At 46.2% G+C, this 21,870-nt stretch overlaps 1 protein-coding gene across 1 annotated transcript in view; it reads right to left on the bottom strand.

Annotated features, from left to right (window-relative positions):
- Positions 1-21,870, bottom strand: part of LOC142570498 (uncharacterized) — a 46,351-nt gene that overhangs the window by 22,011 nt on the left and 2,470 nt on the right. The window contains exons 2-5 of the mRNA XM_075678880.1: positions 21,518-21,676; positions 20,607-20,788; positions 15,790-15,963; positions 14,151-14,373 (exon numbers count right to left, since the gene is read on the bottom strand). Of these exons, the coding sequence (XP_075534995.1) occupies positions 14,151-14,373; positions 15,790-15,963; positions 20,607-20,788; positions 21,518-21,676 (738 nt within the window). The remainder of the gene's footprint in view (positions 1-14,150; positions 14,374-15,789; positions 15,964-20,606; positions 20,789-21,517; positions 21,677-21,870) is intronic.

Raw genomic sequence — 21,870 nt, 5'->3', positions numbered from 1 at the left:
CGGGCGCGTTTCCGAGAACTGGTCAAGTCCATTTCTTCGTCGTCCGAGAGGGGAAGCGGCATCTCAGCGTGGGTTTCCTGCACGCAAGGGCCGTTCTCGGATGGCGCCGAAGTTGCCGCTGGGGCTGCCGGTGCGGTCGTAGGCACGGGGGGAACTGCAGGGATCTTCAACGAGGGGGCCCGTACACGTATCCACTCGCCCAGCATGCGAGTGGCGCGACGCTCGAGGTCCTCCCTTGCCCGGAGCTCATCGAGGGTCGCGGGGCCGAGTATCACCCGGCTCAAGCTGGCATGGCGTCGATGGCGGACGCGTAGCGGCGGCTCGCCGGGTGGCCGAAACTCCATGCTGTGCTGCCGAGGCCTCTTCTCGCGTGCGGGAAGAAAGCCGAAAGCAGCGAAAAGCGCGGCAACGTGCTCCTAAGCGGGCGCAAACATGGGCGACGCCGAAACACGTGGTGGCAATCGAGGCGAAGTCGTCAGAGCGAGGAGCAACGTGACCTTCTCCGATCGCAGCTCAGACGCGACTGCTTGCTCAGGCGCACGTTTCGCTGCCTCGCCGAACGCTGCGTTACTCGACGCTCACCGCGTGATTGGTGGGTGCAAAGTCCGATGCGGGGCACCTCGTAAGTGATCGCTGCGCCGTAGCGCATTCTCTTACACCCCGTGATGGGTCGACGGGAACGCTGTCGCGTTCCACTCTTGAAGGCGAAGCTTAAGCGTCCTCCAATTTTTTTTTATTTACGGTGGTAGGAACCATTCCTTAAGTGGCCACGAAACAGTTCCGGAAAACTTTATAGACCTCTAGGATACAGCTAATATTAATCGTTTGCACCACAGTTTGTGTGAAGCGTTTCATATTAGGAGAGCTACGGACGATCACAAGTTACCTTCCTCCATACCATGCATTTTCTCATCAACTAGTTCGCCGAGTGATCGGGATAAGTTCCGCCTTCACTGGTTCTGCGTTATGATGGCACGTCGTGTCGTCTACTTCCGGTTCTCTTGGAGCGAGCACGCGAAGCTTCTCCATCCTCTCCGCCAGCTGCTTGGCAGTCGACCCCAAGCGACAGCTATGAAGCAGGGTGCGTTGCGAGCATTCTGTCGTAGCGCCAAAAGTGTCTGGTATACCGGTAACCATAGGCGAGCTGGGCATATCGACGGATGGCTGGAAGCATAAACTCAAGCTGATGAAGGAACGTTAACGCAGGCGCACGTGAGCTGCCTGTTCCGTCTGCACGATCCAGCCACCCGTTGGCGCAGAGCTTAACCAGCCAAACAAAGAGCTAATATTGCTTTAACCAAGTGTAAATCATTTTAAACATTTACAAAACAACGTTTTAACGACTATGCTTCTGCTAAGAAGTTACACCAGCAGCAAAGAATACACTTAGTTACTGCTACGGTGTTTGTTTGAGCTCTCGGCCACGAGGTGGCTGCACCATGCAGAGCTTTCATGTTTCTGCTTCTGCTCATCCCGTGAAACGGCAGGGTCAAACGGCCAGGCCCTGTCCCCTTGCGCTTGCGTTTACCCCAATACTAGGCTCGCGAAACACTGTTGTGGTAGTAATCTTCCGGTGTAACATGACTGGAGGGGGGGCGCAAAACGCGCAGATCCTGAGGCCAATCGAATAGTGACAGTCCGACGCGCTGCAGCCACTCCGCTCGTCGCTGCCTTGCAGAGGGACACGATGTCGCAGCTTTTCTTCTTGCCAGTCCCTACGCTTGTAGTCCACAACGCAACAAAGTCGAATGATAGGGCTCGCGAGAAGGCTAGGACCGACTCTGAATGCGGAGTTCTCGTCAAAATGGAGCTTGTTGTAACACAAGCAGATGACGCTTGTTGTGTGCCGGAAGTACTTAAGTGTAGTGCGAAATTATTATTGTGCATTCTCTTTCTGTTACTTTCTTTTTATAGAAACAAATTAATATTCCAACTATTACCAACAACATTTGTTAACCATTAGGATGGAAAGATTATTGATGACGCGCCCTCGCAGCCAATCGGATAACTCGCTCTACTACCACATTGGGGCAAATGACGTCAAATGGTTAGGGGCGGCTTAAAATTCAGCCGAGCGATGTGCTGCGGTCGGCAGTGACGTACATTTTAAAACCTCATAATAAATTACTCGTTTTGTGCGGAGCACTTAGATGGGCCAAATAGTGATCAGAAGGACCTACTCTAAGGACTCAGTACGTTTGTACAAAATGTTCAAAATCGTTTCAGGGTCCCTTTAAGGAGGTATGAGCCATGCATTGTCTTATGTGACGGACGCATTTAATAACAGAGGTGATACGAGAATGTGTGTGAATACCTATCATCACGATCACCACCGATCAGAACAATAAATATGTTCGTACCTTTGTTCAAAATTCTATGTCATGTCTGTGCCGTGTGCGAAAGAGCTTCGCTGGTTATCCACCTTCACAGAGTGGAACGGCTCATTTCTTTTCTTCAGTTTGGGCATCAGGCGATTATTTTTACGAGCTTTTCGTCATGCAGTCGGTCGTATACATCACTGCGTAATGTTTTGCAAACTGGCTGGTATATATCTACAGGATCTGAAATTAGGCATTTTAGGAAGTAGACATACGTTTACACACCAATGACAATGGCATTTTAGGAAGCCTAAAATGCCATTGTCATTGGTGTGTAAACGTATGTCTACACTTCTTGTCAATGCTGACTGAGTCTGTTTCATTGTAGTTTATTTGGCTTTAAACTAAGCTCTAACGTGGACAATGGTTCAGGCGTTCATCAGGCACTCAACATTTGACAGAGCGTCCTCACTCGAAAAGCCATGTAGCGCATTAAAATAAAATGTCTCAGTTTACGCCGACAGGTGAAGCATCGATTGCAGTAGGAAATTATTAGACAGCTATACTAAGTAACGATGATATGTTTATTGGACGTCTAAAGTTGTAAACATTCGTTTTGCTGTAATAAGCATGGTGTTATGCGCGCACATTGCAGACATGAACACATCTCACTCAATGACGTCAAACGCTCGCTCTCAAAACGCTGGCGTGAGAAAGAGCGGCAGCAACAGTGAGCGAATTTCCCTTCGCGCTGCATCTCGCTTCAACAACTAAGCGGCGAGAACACAAGCTACACGAAGCCATCAGCCCTCGACGCGCCTAGACTCTGTACCTACCGCAGACCGCTTTAAAGTTCGAGGCCACGCGGCCATACCCAGCCGTGCCGTATGCAGCCGCCGCCGGAGTTGAACGCTCCCCTGCAGCCTTGCACGCGATGGAAGACGGCACGCTTCCTCCGCGCCTTTCTCCCTCGCGCGCGCGACATCGAACCGCCATGCTTTTCCGTTTACCATCGCACGCTTTCACTTGTAAACAGAGCATACGGCACGCTGCCGTTATCGCACTTGAACTTTATACGGAAAATCATGTAGGCGGCGACGGCGACGCCTACGGCGTAACATCCCTTCGGTTATTCATATAAATCATATCGCAAAACAAAAAAAAAACGCTCTAGACAAAATTTTCATCCTATATAAGAACCTGGTTTGGACGGCACCTCACATTTCAACTGTAATTGCTTTTCAGGTGTTACTCTGGCAAAGTGCGCTTATATAAGGGCTGGAAATCTCACGACTGGGCGTTGTGCCCAAGGTGGCCTCTCTATTGGTTATAGAGTGGGTTAGGACCTTGCCACACAACCAAACAGACACCGTCACTTAAACTTATTTTGTCACTGTAGACGGAGAAATTAGGTGGCCTTCCTGAGCAAGCCATCGCGATGAGAACTGGGCGGTGGTTTCTGTAGCCTTACACACCTACCCAGCTATCGCTATTTTACAAACATGATGCATAACTGGAACAAAAATTGGAGGACGCTTAAGCTTCGCCTTCAAGAGTGGAACGCGACAGCGTTCCCGTCGACCCGCCAAGGGGTGTAAGACAATGGGCTACGGCGCAGCGACTACGCGCCCCGCATCGGACGCGGTGAGCGTCGAGCAACGCAGCGTTCGGCGCGACAACGAAATGTGCGCCTGAGCAAGCGACGCTCGCCTGAGCCTTAGAAACAGCTCGTTTCTAAGGCAACACCGCGTTCACTAGAGGCGTTTTTGTACCGCGTTGAAGCATCGAACTCGTGGCTCGACTCCGCGTTCGGCTTTCGAGGAGGAAGGACGCGTGTTGGCTCGCTCCGTGCGAGGTTCTTTGGCGGCCGCCTTTGGCCGCGGTGACAGGTTTTCTTCTGCACCCTCGGATTATAGGATGTTGCTGCCAACATTGCCTTCAGGCGAGAGCATGCAGCAGTGCGTTTTTTGCACGGGAACCTGGCAAGAAGACCATATCGGCTGGAAGATTTTCGCGAGCCATTGGAGGACGCTGGTATCATCAAGAACATCACGGGTATTGGAGCCTACCAGATGAATCACGTCTGGCTAGTCAAGTTGCGCAGCAAGGCGGACAAGGATGCTCTGGTGAAAACGGGTGGACTTCAGGTCAAGGGCGGCTTCTGCGCTGTCATTGACCCCGTCCATCAAGACGTCACCGTGAAAGTGCACTGGGTCGACTTTGCTGTCCAAAGTGAGAGCTTTCGGCAAGCGTTGAGCAGCTTTGGTGACGTCCTTGACGTGTCGAACGACAACTGGTCCGTCGCCGGTTTTGAACATGCGACATCCACGACGAGAGTCGTGCGAATGAGACTTAAGGAAGGTGTTGAGCTTGATGACCTGCCTCATCTTTTCAAGTTGGGAAGTGGCACCGTCCTTCTTGTGGCCCCGGGCCGGTCCCCGCTATGTTTGAGGTGCCGCAGGCAAGGACACATTCGACGGGACTGCCAGACGCCACGTTGTGGTGTGTGCCGGGCGTTCGGACACGAAAGTAATGACTGTGCAAGGAGCTACGCCAGAGTAACTAAAACCGTTCTCCCAACAGAAGAAGTACAAGAGAACATAATGGACGCGGAGGAGGCCGAAAGGTCTGCCCCGAACAGCAACACCAAGGAATGCGAAGACAAGGCCCGGGAGACTGACGCCGAGAAAACTGGAAGGACGACACCTGACAGTCGGGACTTGACGAAGGCAACTGAGGAACGTGCCGAAATAAGCTGCACGCAAGAGTCACTGCCCTTAAGTCAAGCAAGTGAAGAGGAAGACATGAGCGACAGCACCGAGATCACTACGGCCGAATATCAAGCAGACGCTACAGGGGCGACCGCGGGACGCGGGAAGCGTCCCAGAACAGGCATTCCGAAGTTGACGGAGGACAGCACCGAACGCAAGGTTAAACGCCTGGAGCGTCAGTGGCACCGCGTTGCTGGCGCCAAGGGTAAAAAATATGTCCCTGAAGTCCGGTCGGCGTCATCGTCGCCGGTTCGGGGTCAGGGACGCGATAAGTAATACCCTGGTATTCCCACTGCAGGGTAGAGCCACGGTTAGCGTTGTACTGGTGGTTCGCGCTTACAATCACCATGATTAGTATACCTGCACCATTACGCGTCGGTACGCTCAACGTACGGGGTCTAGGGGCTAGTCGCAAGCAATATCAAGTTAAACGCATAATGCAAGAAAGAGACCTAGATTTGCTTGCGGTCCAGGAGACGAAGGTTAGCAGAGAGGAGGCGACCGAAGGCTTGGTAGCAAAATTTTCTTTGAGGTACAATGTATGCGTGAGCCATGCGGTGGGAACATCAGCCGGGTGTATGTTGTTTGTTAAAAATTCAATTGGCATTGTCGTTGAAACGGTTACAAGTTGCTTGCAAGGACGCTTTGTTTTGTGCGATCTTTCTTACGGGGAAACGAAATTTAGAATTATTTGTGTCTATGCACCTACAAAGCCGCATGAAAGATTTTTGTTCTTTCGCGAATTGAGTATGTATTTTGATTGTGAGAGGTGTTTGATTGTGTTGGGTGACTACAATTGTGTCCTTAATCAGGAAGACCGTTCAACCACTGCTTGTGTAAATGAAGAAAGTGCTGCGTATCTTAAAGAATGCGTGAGCAAATTCTCTTTAAATGATGTGGCACAGTTCGCAAGAGGTGGAAGTCGCCAGCATTTCACACACTTTCAAGGCACCAGCCATGCACGACTAGATCGAGTGTATGTGTGTTCGGAGATTACGCCTTTGTGTCAGAACTACGATGTTGATGCTGTTTCTTTCAGTGATCATTGTTTAGTGACCTTCGAGATCGGCCAAAAGCAAAAAAGGAAGCTTGAATGGGAAAGATAGAAATTGAATGCCAAGCTTATCAAGGATGACGTGTTCATAGATGAAACAAAAAAAGAAATACATCATTTTTTTTAATGACACACTACGCATTGCCGCAGAGAAATGGGAGTTATTTAAACAAAGGGTAAAATTGAACGCAATAGAAAGAGGTGGGCATATGAAGTATCAGGCTCAAAAACATGAACAGATGCTGCGGCAGGAGCTCGAAGACTTGGTGCGAATCGAAACAGCTAATCCGGGTTTGGTGACGCAAGAACTGCAAGTCATTAAAAGAAAACTAGAAAGCTTAGAGGAGGATAAATACAGAGGTGCAATTATACGAGCACGAGCCGAAAAATATCTCGCGGGGGAAGTACCTACAAAGCGAGCTTTGTCAGATGAAAAGGTGTACGCTCGAGGAAATGAAATACTGGAAATAGAATATAATGTTAGGATATTCAGAGAACAGAAAATTATCATGACGGCATTTGAAAGTTACTATAGAGATTTGTTTGCTTGTCGTGAGCCAAAGGCGCCGGGCTACGAGGATGACTTTCTGGCAGAAATGCCGACGCTAGGCAAAGAGGAAACGAATTTATTAGAAATGAATATTAGTATGGAAGAGATTGAGAGGGCTATTGAGGAACTGAGCTCGGGCAAATCTCCTGGTCCGGATGGGATTACCGCGGCATTTTACAAGGCGTTCAAGACGGACATGGCAACAGCATTGCATGAAGTATTTTCAGAGGCACTCGAGCGGGGGACTTTACCACCATCGTTCAATCGTGCGCACACAGTACTAATCCCAAAAGGCAAAGAAAAATATATGCTACGTAAAGTAACGGGATACAGGCCAATTACGTTGACTAATGTTGACTACAAGGTTTTCATGAAAGTTCTTGCAGCAAGGCTGCAGGGAGTTATATAGAAGTTAGTTGGGCCGCATCAGACATGCGGCATCAGAGGTAGGAAAATATTTACAAATATTCATACAGCTAGAAGCATTTTAGAATATTGCGATAGCGCTCTCCTCAAGGTAGCGATGCTGCAAATAGATCTACCTAAGGCTTTTGATATGGTACCACATAGTGTTCTCTTGTTATTAATTAATTATGTAGGGCTTGGTTCCGTCATGTGTAAAGGCATCAAAATGGCATATCAAAGCTCATGTACCAATTTAATTGTTAATGGTGAACTATCACAACGCATACAAGTACTCTCTTCCGTTCGACAGGGTTGTCCGTTAAGTCCTTTACTTTTTGCTTTATTTTTGGAGCCGCTTTGTAGAAAAATAGTTAATAGTACAGAAATCAGGGGGTTTAAGATACAGTCCTGTGAAGTACGTGTTCTAGCTTATGCCGATGACGTTGCCCTATTTGCTGCAGATAGGGAGAGTGTTAGCTCATTATTAAGAATTACTGAAAGGTTTTGCGAGGAAAGCGGCAGTGAAATCAATAAGCAAAAGAGTATTCGTCTCTGGAATGGCCATTGGAATGCCACGCCCGGTGTTTTTGAAAATATTCGGTGGCTCACGACACCTAGCACTTACCTGGGGGTACCTTTGGATGGGTATCGTGAGAACGAGTCGCTTTGGCTCGAAAAAACGGATCAAATGCGTGCGATGGCCGAAGCATGGGGTGGACGTGAGTTATCGATTTTTGCACGTGCCACTATTTGTAACGTTTTTCTCGTTGCGAAAATTATGTATCTTCTGCAGGCACTGTATTGTACACGTAAGCATATTCAAAAATTTCACCGAATATTTGCCACGTTTATCTGGTGTTCACGTGGGAGCGAACATCAAGGACGAATTTGTTTCGTCAAGTAAAGAAAGGGGGTCTGTCGGTGTGCCACTTGTTTCTTCAGCAAGTTGTATCACGTTTCATATTGATAAGGGACGAAAGAGACCCGTTTCTGTGTTGTTTTTTTCAAACCATGTTAACAGTTTCTATGCCTGATTTTTTTGTTTCTTCAGCCATTGGCCCTCACTACACAATTTCAAGGTTCTTGCGTGAAGTTGTAACGTCCTATCGTTTCCTTAGGGCGAGATTTTCCCTTGAGTACCTCTCCAATGTAAAAAGAAAGTGTCTTATGAAGGATGTCATTGAAAGTGTGTTCCCTGTTCCATTATCTCGGTTAATTTTTCAACATGGGCCTGGACAAGACGTACTTAAAAGGGTAAAAAAAATGTGTATACCGGCGAACGTTAAAACATTCTTTTTCAAGCTTCACACGGGAACCTTGCCTGTTAAAACGTGGCTAGAGGAAAGAGGGATTTATGTGCCATGGGGAAGCAGATGCTTTCTGTGCAACAAAGCTGAAACAATTGAACATGTTTTCATCGAGTGTAATAATGCCATATTCTTTTGGGATATATTACAGAGATCGTTAAAGATAGACCTACCCCTCAATCCACATGGCATTCGTTTTTTACCGCCTGAACGCGATTTTGAACAGATGGATGTCATCTTTTTACTTGGACTGCACGCATTATGGCGTAGTCTGTTGGCATATAGACATTGCGATGTTAAAGGCCGAACTGTGTATGAATATTTTGTGGAAATGGTTGTGAAGGTACGTCACGTGTACAAGATGAATGACTGTGATGAAGCTGTGGTGTCAATGCTTGATACTTTGACACATATAAAACGAGCGTGATCTATGATCACAAACACTTTTGAGGCTTGTAGCCAAGCTGGAAATAAAGAAGAAAAAAAGAACTCGTGGCTCAGTGGTAACGTCTCCGTCTCACACTCCGGAGACCCTGGTTCGATTCCCACCCAGCCCATCTTGCAAGTTGTTTTTTATTCATGAAGTGCCTGCTGGGATTTATCGCTCACGGCCAACGCCGTCGACACAGGCTTTTCTGCGACACGAGCTCCTTAACGCTGTCGTGTTAAAATACACCATACTCATTTGAAGAATGCTACAGGTACGTTCACCGATTCGAAGATGCGCTACGTAGCTCTTTAGCAGACACGCACGAAGAAACACGCACATGCAGACAGGATGATTCTCGAGCTAACAGCTCTAATCTAAATTGAGAGTTTGCGCACCATCTCGCTTAGTTCATCGAACACACCGCAGGCGTCTCACATAACGCATGATAAGAGGTAGAAAACGACGGCTCAGTGATTATTTCTAAAGCTCCTAATTATTCCAGGAACGTTAACGTTTTGCTACACATGACACATGACACGCCCACAATTATCACCAAGTATGAACAGTGCGTGTGGTAGTGTTATCGGGACATTGGCAAACATACCGGAGACAGCCGCATAACGGTTCGAACACTATATAACTTACAACGGCTATAATCATAAAGGCTGTAATTGATGAAGACACATTTAACTATGCATGCACCTTTGCTATAATGTACCCCCGTCCTCCTCCTTTATAATAACTTTCGTCTCGATTTCAGCTATTGGAAGGGAGACTGAACTAAATGTTGCGCCACTCGCAAAACACATTTATCAAGTTCCGGAGTACTTGCACACGTGAATTACTCGAAAGGTCGCAATTGCCCACCTACCCTGAACTTTGCGGACACATTCCACATTCCTTTCCCCCCTTATTATCAAGTCCGTCGTTTAGTTCACCGAGGTCACCAAGGTGCATATCGTTCCTCGCGGAACGCATGAAAATAGGTGGGAAACGATCGAGTATTGAGAAATTACTTGCAATGATTTTAATTAGACCAGAAATGTTTTTAAAAAATTTCATACACAGCGTGTAATATGGGCCCCCATTTTCATTGTATAGGAATTTGATGGCATGTACAATTATTCTAAGACCGTAGGAAACAGCGAATAACTGCTTGCTCCCGCTTTCAAGCTGCCGCTGAAGCATTTTTTTACAATGGCTACAATTCAACAGCAGGCATTTACCTTCATATGTTCAGTGGCTATAACGTCCACCCCTTCGCCACCACCACCGCCACTCCTTTCAAAAATTCGTTCGTGGTGGCAGTTGCAGTTCCCACGGTACAGTGGGCTAAGTTCTGCTCTATTCGTTAAACATTCCTGTGGCCTTCCAGTGCACTTGGATACGTAAGTTATTACAAAGACTGTAATTAACACATATACTCTGTACTTCGGCTACACATTACGCGTAGCATTCGCCTTATTTTGACGACGTTTACACATGTTATGCTTCAATTCATTCCCCGAAAAACACCGGAGAGACCGACAACGAACCTCGTATAACACGTGAAGATATGGATAAATTGAGGGTTTAGTATCTATTTACTCATGTTAATAGTTACAGAAGAAACGCTAAAGTTTCACCACTTAATAAACTTTATATGCCCTCATGTTTTCATCAACTATAAACTGTGACGCAGATTTCTCCGGGACACGCGGAAACATATATCTGATAACGGCCATATAACGCCTTCGAGGACCTTTTTCGAGTCGTTTTTCGTGAATCCCATATAATAAACTTACGCTCTCATAACATCACCCACGAATCAGGCATACTGCGCCCCTTATTCGCTCAGAATGTCAAATTGTGGAACGTTGAGCTCCTTCAGGACACTGGGCAAACTTCCAGCGAGCTTCATAAAATGTGCTTCTGAAGCTTTCGGTATACACCCCACAATTCTCTGCCAATTCTCTCCGAATATAGAATTCATACCGCGAATAGTTTTTTCGAGGCAGCGCGAAAACCTTGTGAGAGTTTTAATAACGCGTCTGCACAGGCATAACACGAAACTTTACTACGTGTTATTTATACCTTAATTACGCAACACGCTTTAAAACCTTTCTATGCATCGCTGCTAACATTTCTCGTTTTCCCTCGAAATATAGCTTAGTTAAAAGTATTGCACTTGAGCAAAACACGGACACGCGCACGCACACACACGCACACACACACACAAAAAGGGAGCACTGAATAAATTTGGCACTTGCTGCATGCCCTGATCTTTATTTTTTTGTCCACGATTTCTTTAAGTGCGCTGCTAAATAACCAAGTCATTAATTATCAACTAGCCCATCAGTGCAGCTTAATTAAGGGAACCACTATAAAGAAACAGTAAATAAGTTTATATAGATAAATTATATTGGAATAAGTTTAGTTTTGTTATTTTGCGCCAGTAACCCAGGGCCTGTACATCTGTGATACGTCGTGGTTGTAAATGTGTTATCTGAATTGAGCCGTTTTCGTCGAAGCGAAAATTCTAGAAACTTGCAAAGATCTGTTTTTGGCACATTTAGGATACAATTGAGTCCGTGTTAACGATAAAAATTTAACTAGGCCTGAGCAGACGCTGTCAAAATCCTTGACGTCACGGACCAGTTGGTTGGGGAAGTGCTGCCGCGTAAGCGGCCGATTTCAAGATGCCGTTTCGTCTGCGAAGCAGCTCCTTCCTGCTGCTGCCGGCAGGTGGCAACACAATTCTGTGCCAGGGCCGGATTTTCAGACGTCATTTTTTCCATAGGCGAAAACAGTCTCTCATATTTGTCATAAAAAACAGGTGACTAATCATGCCAAGCCTTATACTAAACGAAGTCGACAACAAAGTTCGATCGTTCTGCGAAATTTGAGCAAGAAGAGTGCAGCGGTGAGTGCAAAATCTTTTTTTGAATGCGCGCAGCCAAATATTCAGGACGCTGTATAGAAACCATGCATCATCTAGTTATCCCAGAGTCATCTATTCGATCGCCCCTGTGTGAAGATTGCTTTTGTTTTTCCAAACAGTGGGGGTAAATCCGCATGCGCTGCAATGCAGTGCTAACAAAGCTTATTTTCCATTCTTAACATTATTCGCATGTTCACGGAGACAATCGTCCAGACAGCTCCTGTCTGACCCACGTTGCATGCGCCACATTTCAAGGGGTTTCGATACACAACTACCTGCACACAACAGCAATATTCACACACAGGCTCACACACAGGGACGATCGAACGCGCATAATCATTGAATCGGCTAGATGGCTCGTGAAGCTTGGATGGCTTACTTATGCGCATGCATAAGTAAGCATAAGTTAACTAAGCATATATATACATATATATATGTATATATATATATATATATATATATATATATATATATATATATATAATTATCGAGAAGGGAGTTAACAGAAGACAGGCCCAATTTTTATTAATCCTACCATAGGCAGCCAACGAAGACACCGTCGACAACACAGGGGAAATTACTCGTACTTACTGATTGAAAATTATCAATTAATTATAAATTAAAGGAATTGAAAGTGGATGAAAGAAACTTCCCGCTGGTGGGTAATGATCCCACGTCTTCGCATTACGTCTGCGATGATCTATCAATTGAGCTACCGCGGCGCCGTCTTCCCATCCACTTTCGGGGTATATGCATTACGACTAGAACTAATACTGGCAGTGTTAGCCAGCGCCACCACTCACAAACCTTGGTGGTGGATGTGGAACGTCCTTTCTGCCACCGGAGCGACGACTACGTGATCTTTTGGGGTGAAGGCACCTGGTCTATAAACCCGCATGTGCTACCAGAAGGCATCAATGTTGCCGGATTCGAGACCCTGGTTATGTAATGAACGAGAAGGAAAGGGTTTAAGCGAGGAGCCCGATTTTTATTATTCATATCAGACGCGGGATCGTTCCCCACCTGCGCCAAGTTTTTTCATCCACTTTCAGTACCATTGAGGTATAATTTCTTTATTTCAGGAAGTAAATACAAGCAATTTCTCCCGTGTTGTCCACGGTGCCGTTCTCTGTCGGCGTCTTACGATATATATATATATATATATATATATATATATATATATATATATATATATATATATATATATATATATATATATATAATGTCGTTATCCCTCTGTTTCTTCTATATAGCACCTTTTATCACTCACACAAATTTCAGTTGGCACTCAGCGTTTGTCCTCGTTTCTTTCTGTCTCCCCTGTACAGCTAAGTGCTGCACCACGCAGTCTCATGGAAAACCAACCAGCCCAAACCATCACCCTAGTAAGTTAAATGCAAAAGCTTTCTTTTGAATTGAGCTCTACACCAGACTTCATCGAGGTCAGCTAGCAACAACACGGCTTTTCTGAGTTTTAAAAGAAAAGCCCAGATGAAATGAAATTCACATTTCATTGGCATTAACCTGCAACAAACGCCTTATCACGTTTATCGCGTACGAGTCTGGAGGGTCTATGTTAAGAGGAAGCTTTAGCTCCGATGCTCCTATATAAATACATGTTAAATGAAAATTTGTTTTTCTCGGCAACTACAGCACCAAATTTGACGAGGTGTGTGACAATTAAAGGAAAAACTTAAGATCGAGTGACTGTTCGCTTCGAGTTATCGATTTCGGTCGTCAATGTTTTACTAAAAATTGGCGAATTCAAAATTTTTCAGAAAACGAAACTATCAAGTGTACAACTCTGTAACTCAACTTTAAAAAATTATAGCAGAATTCTGCGAACTGCATCTCATAGTACATCTAAAGCGGACAAGATTAATGTGTTACACTAAAATCTGCCAAAATTGAGCAATACGTAAATACAGATTTTGCAGCACCCTTGTAAAGAACGTAAGAAACTCACGTAAGATATAAATTGCTATATCAAAGTTGTCTGCTTTAAGAGATCTAAAGGATACCGTTTACAGAACCGCGATATCTGTTCCTGATGCAAAGCTATGAATTTGTAAACTTTGTGCTTCTATGTTCTTTCGATCTATCGTATTTTTGAAAATTCTTGTAATAAAATTCATTCCCCAAATCGAGATTCCGCTTCCAACAGCCCCTATAAGTTACATTTCTCCCTCAAATGCAAAAAATTTCAGAAAGATCGGCCCAGGGGTTAGCTCATGAAAGCGTTTTTGTGTTTTACATGTTTTCGAATGGGCCGCGTCGCAGTTGGTCCGGAGCTATAGCTTCCTCTTAAGGCTTCTTCTTTTGATTTGGAGCACGGTATTTGACTTACGCACTCCCAAAGCGATGCTTTCACAGTTTTCTTAAAGTAAAGACTCACCTCGTAGCTGTACACGAGCTCCGCCTCGGGGAAGTTTGCACGCACGGCATTAGCGATGGCTTGGTGGTAGGAGAAGTCCAGCTGGCGGTCTGGGTACGTATTTACCGTGATGGTGTAGCCCTTCCCAAACTTATTCTTCAAGTGTGCCAGCGACCCCAGGCACTGCAGCTTGCCGTCCCCCAGGATGGTGATGCGGTTGCACAAGAACTCCACGTCCGATAGGCTGCACATTCCGTAGAATAATGATATGGACAACAATTTGAGTTTTTGTATACATCAACAAACTATGAGCATCGAAGGGCCTTTAAAAATGCTGCAGTTTCACCAGAAAGGTGAAACATCCATTGGGATAGTAAATTATTAGAGAGCTAAACGAAGTAAGGATAGTAGTTTGGCCAGCCATATAAACTTATAAACGTTCGCTTACAAACTAATAACAAGCATGGTGCCATGCGCGCAAGCAAACATGAACACATCTCACTCGATGACCACGGAAACTTGCTCTCAAAACGCTGAAGTGAGGAAGCGTGGCAGCAACAGCGAGCGAATTGACTTTCGTGCTGCAACTCGCGTCCCACTAAGCCGCGAAAACACAGCTCATGAGGGACTCTGTCCCCGTCGCAGATTGCTTTCAATATAGCGCGGCCCGGGCGGGCGCGCGCTGCTTCGCAGCAGCCGCCGCAGTAGCATGCGGCCATACCGTCCCCTTCCTCCGGAGGTGTGAGCGCGGCGGAAGACGGCGGCCTTCCTTCCCGCTTCCCTCCCTTGCTCGTGAGGAGATTGAGCGGCGATCGCCGGCTCACCCTCGCACGCTTTCACTCGCGCAAACAACATAATTCGCGCGGCGACGACTTTATCGCCCTTGAACTTTATGCGGGACCTAGCGGTGACAACGACATTGCGGCAGAAATGCGCCTGGAGTTTCCATATAATGGCAATCGCAATAATATGGCAACTGACTGGCGGTCATTAACTTACCGAGCATCAGCCGTCGAATACAGAGACGCCGTATTCAAGCGGTTTGAAGCTGCAGCTTATTTTTGCCACCTGGGATTCATTACGATGCACTAAATTTATATACATAAGGCCGAGTTCGTATTTTATGTTCTTCGAGTACGGCTTCTGCTGGTGCTAGTCGAAGCCATTTCCACTCCACAGTGACGGAACCATAAAGGTGGTTTCTATCAATATTCTAAAATAGCACTACTACCATTACTCTAATGCCATAAAGCATTACAAACCTCCCTCAGCACTACTAGTGCTGGTTTTCAACAGCTTCGCTGGACACCCGCTTTCGCAACGCCGGGATGACTTTTTTTTTTGTGCGTTTCTATTTGCTGCTTGTGCGCTGTGCATTCACTTCATCGAATACGATCATCTGCTTAAAGGGAGACTAAGTGGAAATATACTAATTTAAGCAAGACTCGCACATTTTCTTGCTCAAAGAGTAATTGTGACGCTTAAAGAGTTATCTCTCGTATAATGCTACAATAGGACAGATAAAGCGTTAATAAAGTAATAGTTACTTTTATACCAATTTTTGTTTCCTTTATCTGAGCATTCAGCTGGACTTGACTTTCTTATAGAGTGTCTACTTAAAGAGAGAGTGGTCGGCGCTGTGAGCATACGGGCCACGCACCTGTGAGAGGTGAGCACGATGGCAATCTTGGCAACATGCTGCAGAGAGTTGATGTATTTGGCGATGCGCTTCCGCGATGTCGTCTCGACACTGTCGTACGGCTCATCCAGCAGCAGCACCTTAGGCATGCCGATCATCGAGATGCATATGGAAAGTTTGCGCCGATTGCCGAAGCTGCGAAACAGTGCCATCCGCGTTACGGCAAAGGAAGCGTGCCGTTTTTCTTGTCAAACGCACGTTTACACGTGATCAAGTATGACTGCGAAATGAACATCTCAGCATACCATTGGCGAATAATTACAGTTGTTATATATATAGAAGAAAGAAAACAGGAGAGGAAAGACATCACGCAGAATAAATACATTGACGAATAACGCTAATGTACGTATTTCAACCGCTAGACAGGCGCTGTTAGGGAACTGTCAGCTCTGACGCCAATGTATCTGGTAGCCCATTTCAAGCACCGGTGTGTGAAAAACGGTGCTTCTAAAGATTTGTGCTAAGCAGACATGGCGTTACCACTGCTCGGCATCAATTTTGAATTTGTAGCATATGTGATAGAGTGCATAACCAAAAAGGTAATTAGTGCGTGTATTCATTTTGTTTTCTAGATACTGCAGTTTCTCCGACGGGTAATGTAGGCCCTTTTTAAAAAAATCAACCTGCAAAGGTTGACCGGCGCTGTTATAGAGTTGGACGGTTTATTTCCGTGCCTACTAACAGCCGAGTGGCCTGCTCGACAGTGCACGATGTCATAAAGAAGTCGCAATCTCGTTTGAAAGGCGAAGCATCGATTGCGATAGCAAATTGGTAGGCGGCTATACGAAGCAATGACATTATCTTTATCTCCTATATCCTTGGAGACATTCGCTTAATAAATAAATGAACAAACGTGGTGTCAGCGTGCACAAGCACACGTAACACATTCCCCTCGGTGACCGCGGACACTCGCTGTCAAATCGCTGGCGTGGAGAATTGCGGCAGCAGGAGCGAGCGACGTGACCTTCGTGCTGTCTATCGCTTCAAGGCAAACTGAGCGGCGATAACTCAGCACACGCAAAGGTTTGAGCCGTCTGCTGATCGTTTTCAAGAGAGGACGCGCGCGGCCCCGTAGTACGCGGCTGCTGCCGCACCAGAACGCCGCCCCCCCCCTTCCCTGCCGCTGCCTCCTCGCTTTCTTTCCTTGCGCGCGCGAGATTAAGCAGCGATCATCGGTTCCCCTTGCGCGCGAAATATGCTATTACTGACGAACAACGCCTCACCCCTCCTCCCTCTCTTCCCAGGCCCCCACGGCCTTTCGCGCGACGGAAGACGGCGCCTTTCCTCTCAGGTTTCTCCTCTCTTTGCGCGCCTGATTGAGTCGTGATCGTCGGCTCCCCTCGCGCGTTTTCACTCGCACACGGAGCACACGGCACGCGGTGATGGTGTTATCGCCCTTGGACATTATACGGAACGACACTGTGACAGCGCCTGCAGTGAAATTGATATCGCAATAATACATTTTAGAGCGTCGCTGTTGTCCGTTGTAACCGAGCGAACGACTACGGGGACGGATCAAGGCGAACGCGGAGCACGGCTGGGGATGAAAGTCGGGGATAGTGAAACGAGCGCCAGGAGCAAAGCGAAGGAAGAGGATGAAAAGCCCAATACCGCGCAAGACGGGCTTTGTGGAGAGAATGCTATGAGATGGCGCTAGAGTAGCGCGCGTCGTTTGTGTGGAAACAAAGCGCTGCATGAGCGGAGGTGTGTCTGCGGCGGCTACTGTGAATCGCACCTACGCGTCACCCACGTGCTGACTCTCGTGATCTCTCGATTAGCGAGGCAGTCGCGCCACACTTCGCTCCTACGTGCCGCACGAGATAGATTGTCCACGAGGTCATGGGATCGAATCCCGGCTATGGCGGCCGCATTTCGATGGGGGCAAAATACGCAAACACCCTTGTACTTAGATTTCGATGCACGTTAAAGAACTCTAGGTGGTCCGAATTTCCACATTCCTCCACTACGGCGTGCCTCAACCAGATCGTGGTTCTGGCACGCAAAACCCTATAATGTAGTTTTAGTTTATTGTCCGAGCCAGCCAGTACATCGCGAAATGAAAATTTCATTTCGCTTTGGGGAATACCGTAGTCATCAGCGAATATTTTTTTTCGCGTAAATTGAAGGGCATGGTGCTTTTTGATTTTAAGCGCCCCTTTTAAGCAGTCAGTAAACATTAAATAGAAAAGAAACACGGTTTCTCAATAATGTCAATTAAATAACTCGTCGGGAAAGTATGATCAATTGTAAGTGTTTTGCAATCTAGTCTTTGCAGAAACGGATATAAAATCCTGGTGGAATGTGTGTTTATACTTGCGCGTATTGCCACACGAAACATGAAAACCTAGCGGTGACCAAAGTACATCACAGCCAAGCGTACCAATCAGTACGTTACGAGAAATTTTATACCACGCGCAAGCCTTCTATCGGACACGTTTCCAAGCTCGAAACTCCTCTAAATACAACTGTAGCTGTAGAACCGTCGGCACCTGATATACCTTCTATATACAATACGTACAAAAGTTCTCTCCTTCAATTAGGTCACTAAACGTGGGAAACAGCGAGCTACGCATCACAGATGCGAACACAAGACATGATCAATGGAGTATCACAACACATTACAGTTTTCGAAGCATTTTTTCGTTATACGTGAATTCCCACCAAGAACACTTGACGCTAGGTTGTGACACATACAAGCGAAAATCCAAACTACAGCTGACGTCAACACCAAGGTCCCATACACGATAAAACCATTGTACATTTCCGCCAGAAAGATAATAGTCAAAAGATTAAGCAAGCAAGCTGTCTGGTGAGCGAAATCACCGAAGTATTTTTCAAGTTCAGTTGAAGTTTATTTGCACACGCACCATTACTCGACTGAGAGGCCGTTGTTCTGCAGTAGCTGACAATCACGCAGGCTTTCAGTATTTGTAATTTTGCGTCTTCAGCAAACCATAATGTCTTTGTGTTTTCTAAGAGTAACGAAAAATAATTAATAATGATTAAATTAGCAGTGGGCCAACGTTAGGACCTTGAGTCATACCTAAAGTTATTTAATCTGTTCAGACAAGGCATAAAAAATTAGTTTTTGTAAAAAACTAGAAAAAATTTGTAAGAAAACTTAGTTTCTACCGATTTTTCAACTCACTCTCCAATCATGCACTGTAAAGTGTACATATTCCGTAATGCTTCAGAGTTAGTATTTGGTGTTTTGGCGTAAGACTTTATCGAAAGCGTTGGGCGTAACGAAATAAACTGCATCTATCTGACTATGGTTAAATTTAAATACTCGGGTTTTCCTTGCCAAGAACCACGATCTGATTATGAGCCACGCCGTATTGACTCCAGGTTAATTTTGACCCCTGCAATTTTTTAACGTGCACGCAATGCACGGTACACGGGCGTTTTTGCATTTCACCGCCACCGAAATGAAGCCGCCACGGCCGGGACTCGATGCCGCGACCTCGTGCTTAGCAACGCCACAACATTGCCGCTAAGCCACCGCTGCGGGTACTGGGGTTAAATGCAATGGGCCTGTTGCACTCATGAAAGGTTTGTTTCCACCGGTCTCCTTTTGACAAAATCATCTTGTGAGGCTGAAATTTCTCGCTTAAAGTAATGATGCAAGCGGTCGCACATTAGCATCTCAAGAACTTAAGAAAAATTAAGAAGGTTTGACGAAGGGTAGCGATTCTTCGTGTCACAAATGATTCCCTGCTTAAATATTGGGAGTACGGTCGCAACTTTTCACTGAGAAGGGAATAATGCATTCATCAAGGACAAATAAAACAAATACGTTAAAAAAGGAACTAGGGCGACAGCGCAGCCTTTGATAACAAAATTATGAATACCATGAAGACTTGTAGATAGTTTCGACCTATGTTCCCATCCCAATCCTGGGTAGCTGGTAAGTGCTGCTAGGAAACGGAAACCCGCGGGTTGAGCAGGCACTGGTCCGTCAGGCCCGCAACATCGCCATGGTCATTGGAGCCCTGGACTAAGGTCTCCAATCCTTCTGGACCTTCTGGACCCCACGATGCAGATAAAAATTATTTCTCTCTGTCTCTTCGCTACCATAATTAAGCAGCTCTTCATCGGCTACTGTTACATATGCTAGACAGTCAGCCTGTTCTGCCAATTATGATAACCGGAAGCACATTGCTCGCTTATAGTTAATTTGTTGATTTGTTCGAGCTAATGAAAATAAAAAATAGAGCTAACGAAAATAAAAAAAAATAATCATGTCGCACATTTTCCACGGCTTCCATTGTGTAATAGCATAGATAGTGTTAGTTTAGAACCCTTCTTCATCTATTTCTCGTTTTTTGTGATTTCGTTGAAAGTTGTTTCTCTTTGCTATCACGTCACATTAGAGGCTGACATGATCGTGTAGATGGATGAAATAACATCGATGTATTGCCTAACCAGGGAAAATACGGGTTGGGACTTGTGCAGCTAGCTGGAGACACTGCGGGTCGCGCCATCTTAATTGTAGCTAGTGCTTCTGCTTATTTGTTTTTTGGTTGGCTTTATTTCCAACGTAAGTTTAGGATAGTTACATAACCGTCACGCAAGTCCTATTCTTCGCAAACAAAAGCTCATTACTGAATGACAGAAACCGAGCAATGCAAGAAAGCAGACGGCCACTCCCCACCGCTGTATCGCCTAATTGCACGCGCTGCTGTTCCACCTCTGTTGCCTGTTGTCGATAAACCATCGCGAGGAGCTAGTGGACGGATCGTATTCTTAGGCTCACTGAAGCGCGTAGCGATGCCAACCTGTAGGTTCCCACGAGCTCATCGCCGATTTCGTCCAGGTGAAATATGTAAAGCAACGTGTTGAGGTACTCGCTGGTAGGCGAGACCCCACGCAGTCGAATGTAGAGCACTAACGTCTCGACGCCTGTCAGCCAATCCAGAAGTCCGCCGCGCTGCGGACAATAGCCCAGGTAGCGATGAATCTGCGAGTCGTCGCCATCCCAGCGGTAATTCGTCAAGACGCACGTCGTTGTACAATCAAACGAGGGATCGCGTTTCTTTATGGAGCAGTTTATTTAGACACATAGAGATGACTCATCAAAAGCTGCAACCTTCCGCTGTCTCAGCCGCAGAGAAATATAGGTTTCGTAATTGCCGTTTGGCCGCTATTGGTGTGAAAAGAAAAAAAGATAGATATGAAACGAAAACGAAAAACGTGCAGTATAAAGGAAATGTTGCTGGTCTGTGGGAAGAGATGCAACGCGCTATTTCTTACCCCAATGCTATTCCTAAAAGTGCAGTGGCTGGAAAACCGGTTTACGGTATCTTAGATACCGATCCTGCGGTTTCTTCTAAAAAGGATGCAGCAGCATAACTGTTCAGGTGCTCTGTTCCAACACAGGTGTTCTTTTCCAACACAGCTTCCCCTTCCTCTGCCAGTGCCGCTGAAAAACCTCCACAAACACAATTGCCTCCATCTCCCTCTTTTTCACTTCGCTACCGTTTCTTTCTCGCTCTCTGCGGACTCGCCATCTACATCCCATCGCGCTGTCGACTGGCACACACACGGAAATCACTACTTAACGCCGTATATGCAGAATATCCCTTAGAACAGTTTGCACAAAGTTCTCTGGAAGTGATTCTTTATAACGTCTGTGCATCCCTATGCACCATGCTTGCAAGATGGGCTAATGAACCGGTGGCCTCCTTACCTGAGACAGGTCGCGAAATATGGAGAATCCATCAATGAAAGCGTCGCCGCCATGCGGAAGTATTTCTCCGGTCAGTATCTTAAACGTGGTAGTCTTTCCCGCCCCGTTGACGCCAAGGAGACCGAAGCACTCGCCAGACGGCACAGTGAAGCTCAGGCCCTACATCGCCATCAGCGATAAATGATGTTAGCGTCGTACGCCGTCACCTTGAACATGCAATTCTGGATGCCCCGCGTACGGCGTAAGGTGAAACAAAGAGCAGACGGGTAAAACGTAAACAGCGTAGAATATTTGTATACAAAGAAACACTGCAGAGTATTGGGGCGCACTCGTGACAGAACTTACTCTAGAGC

This window comes from Dermacentor variabilis, chromosome 2 (genome assembly GCF_050947875.1).
Source record: "Dermacentor variabilis isolate Ectoservices chromosome 2, ASM5094787v1, whole genome shotgun sequence".
In the NCBI taxonomy this organism is placed as follows: domain Eukaryota; kingdom Metazoa; phylum Arthropoda; class Arachnida; order Ixodida; family Ixodidae; genus Dermacentor; species Dermacentor variabilis.
Note: the sequence above shows the minus strand (reverse complement) of the source record. Positions and strands in the feature narration are given on the sequence as shown.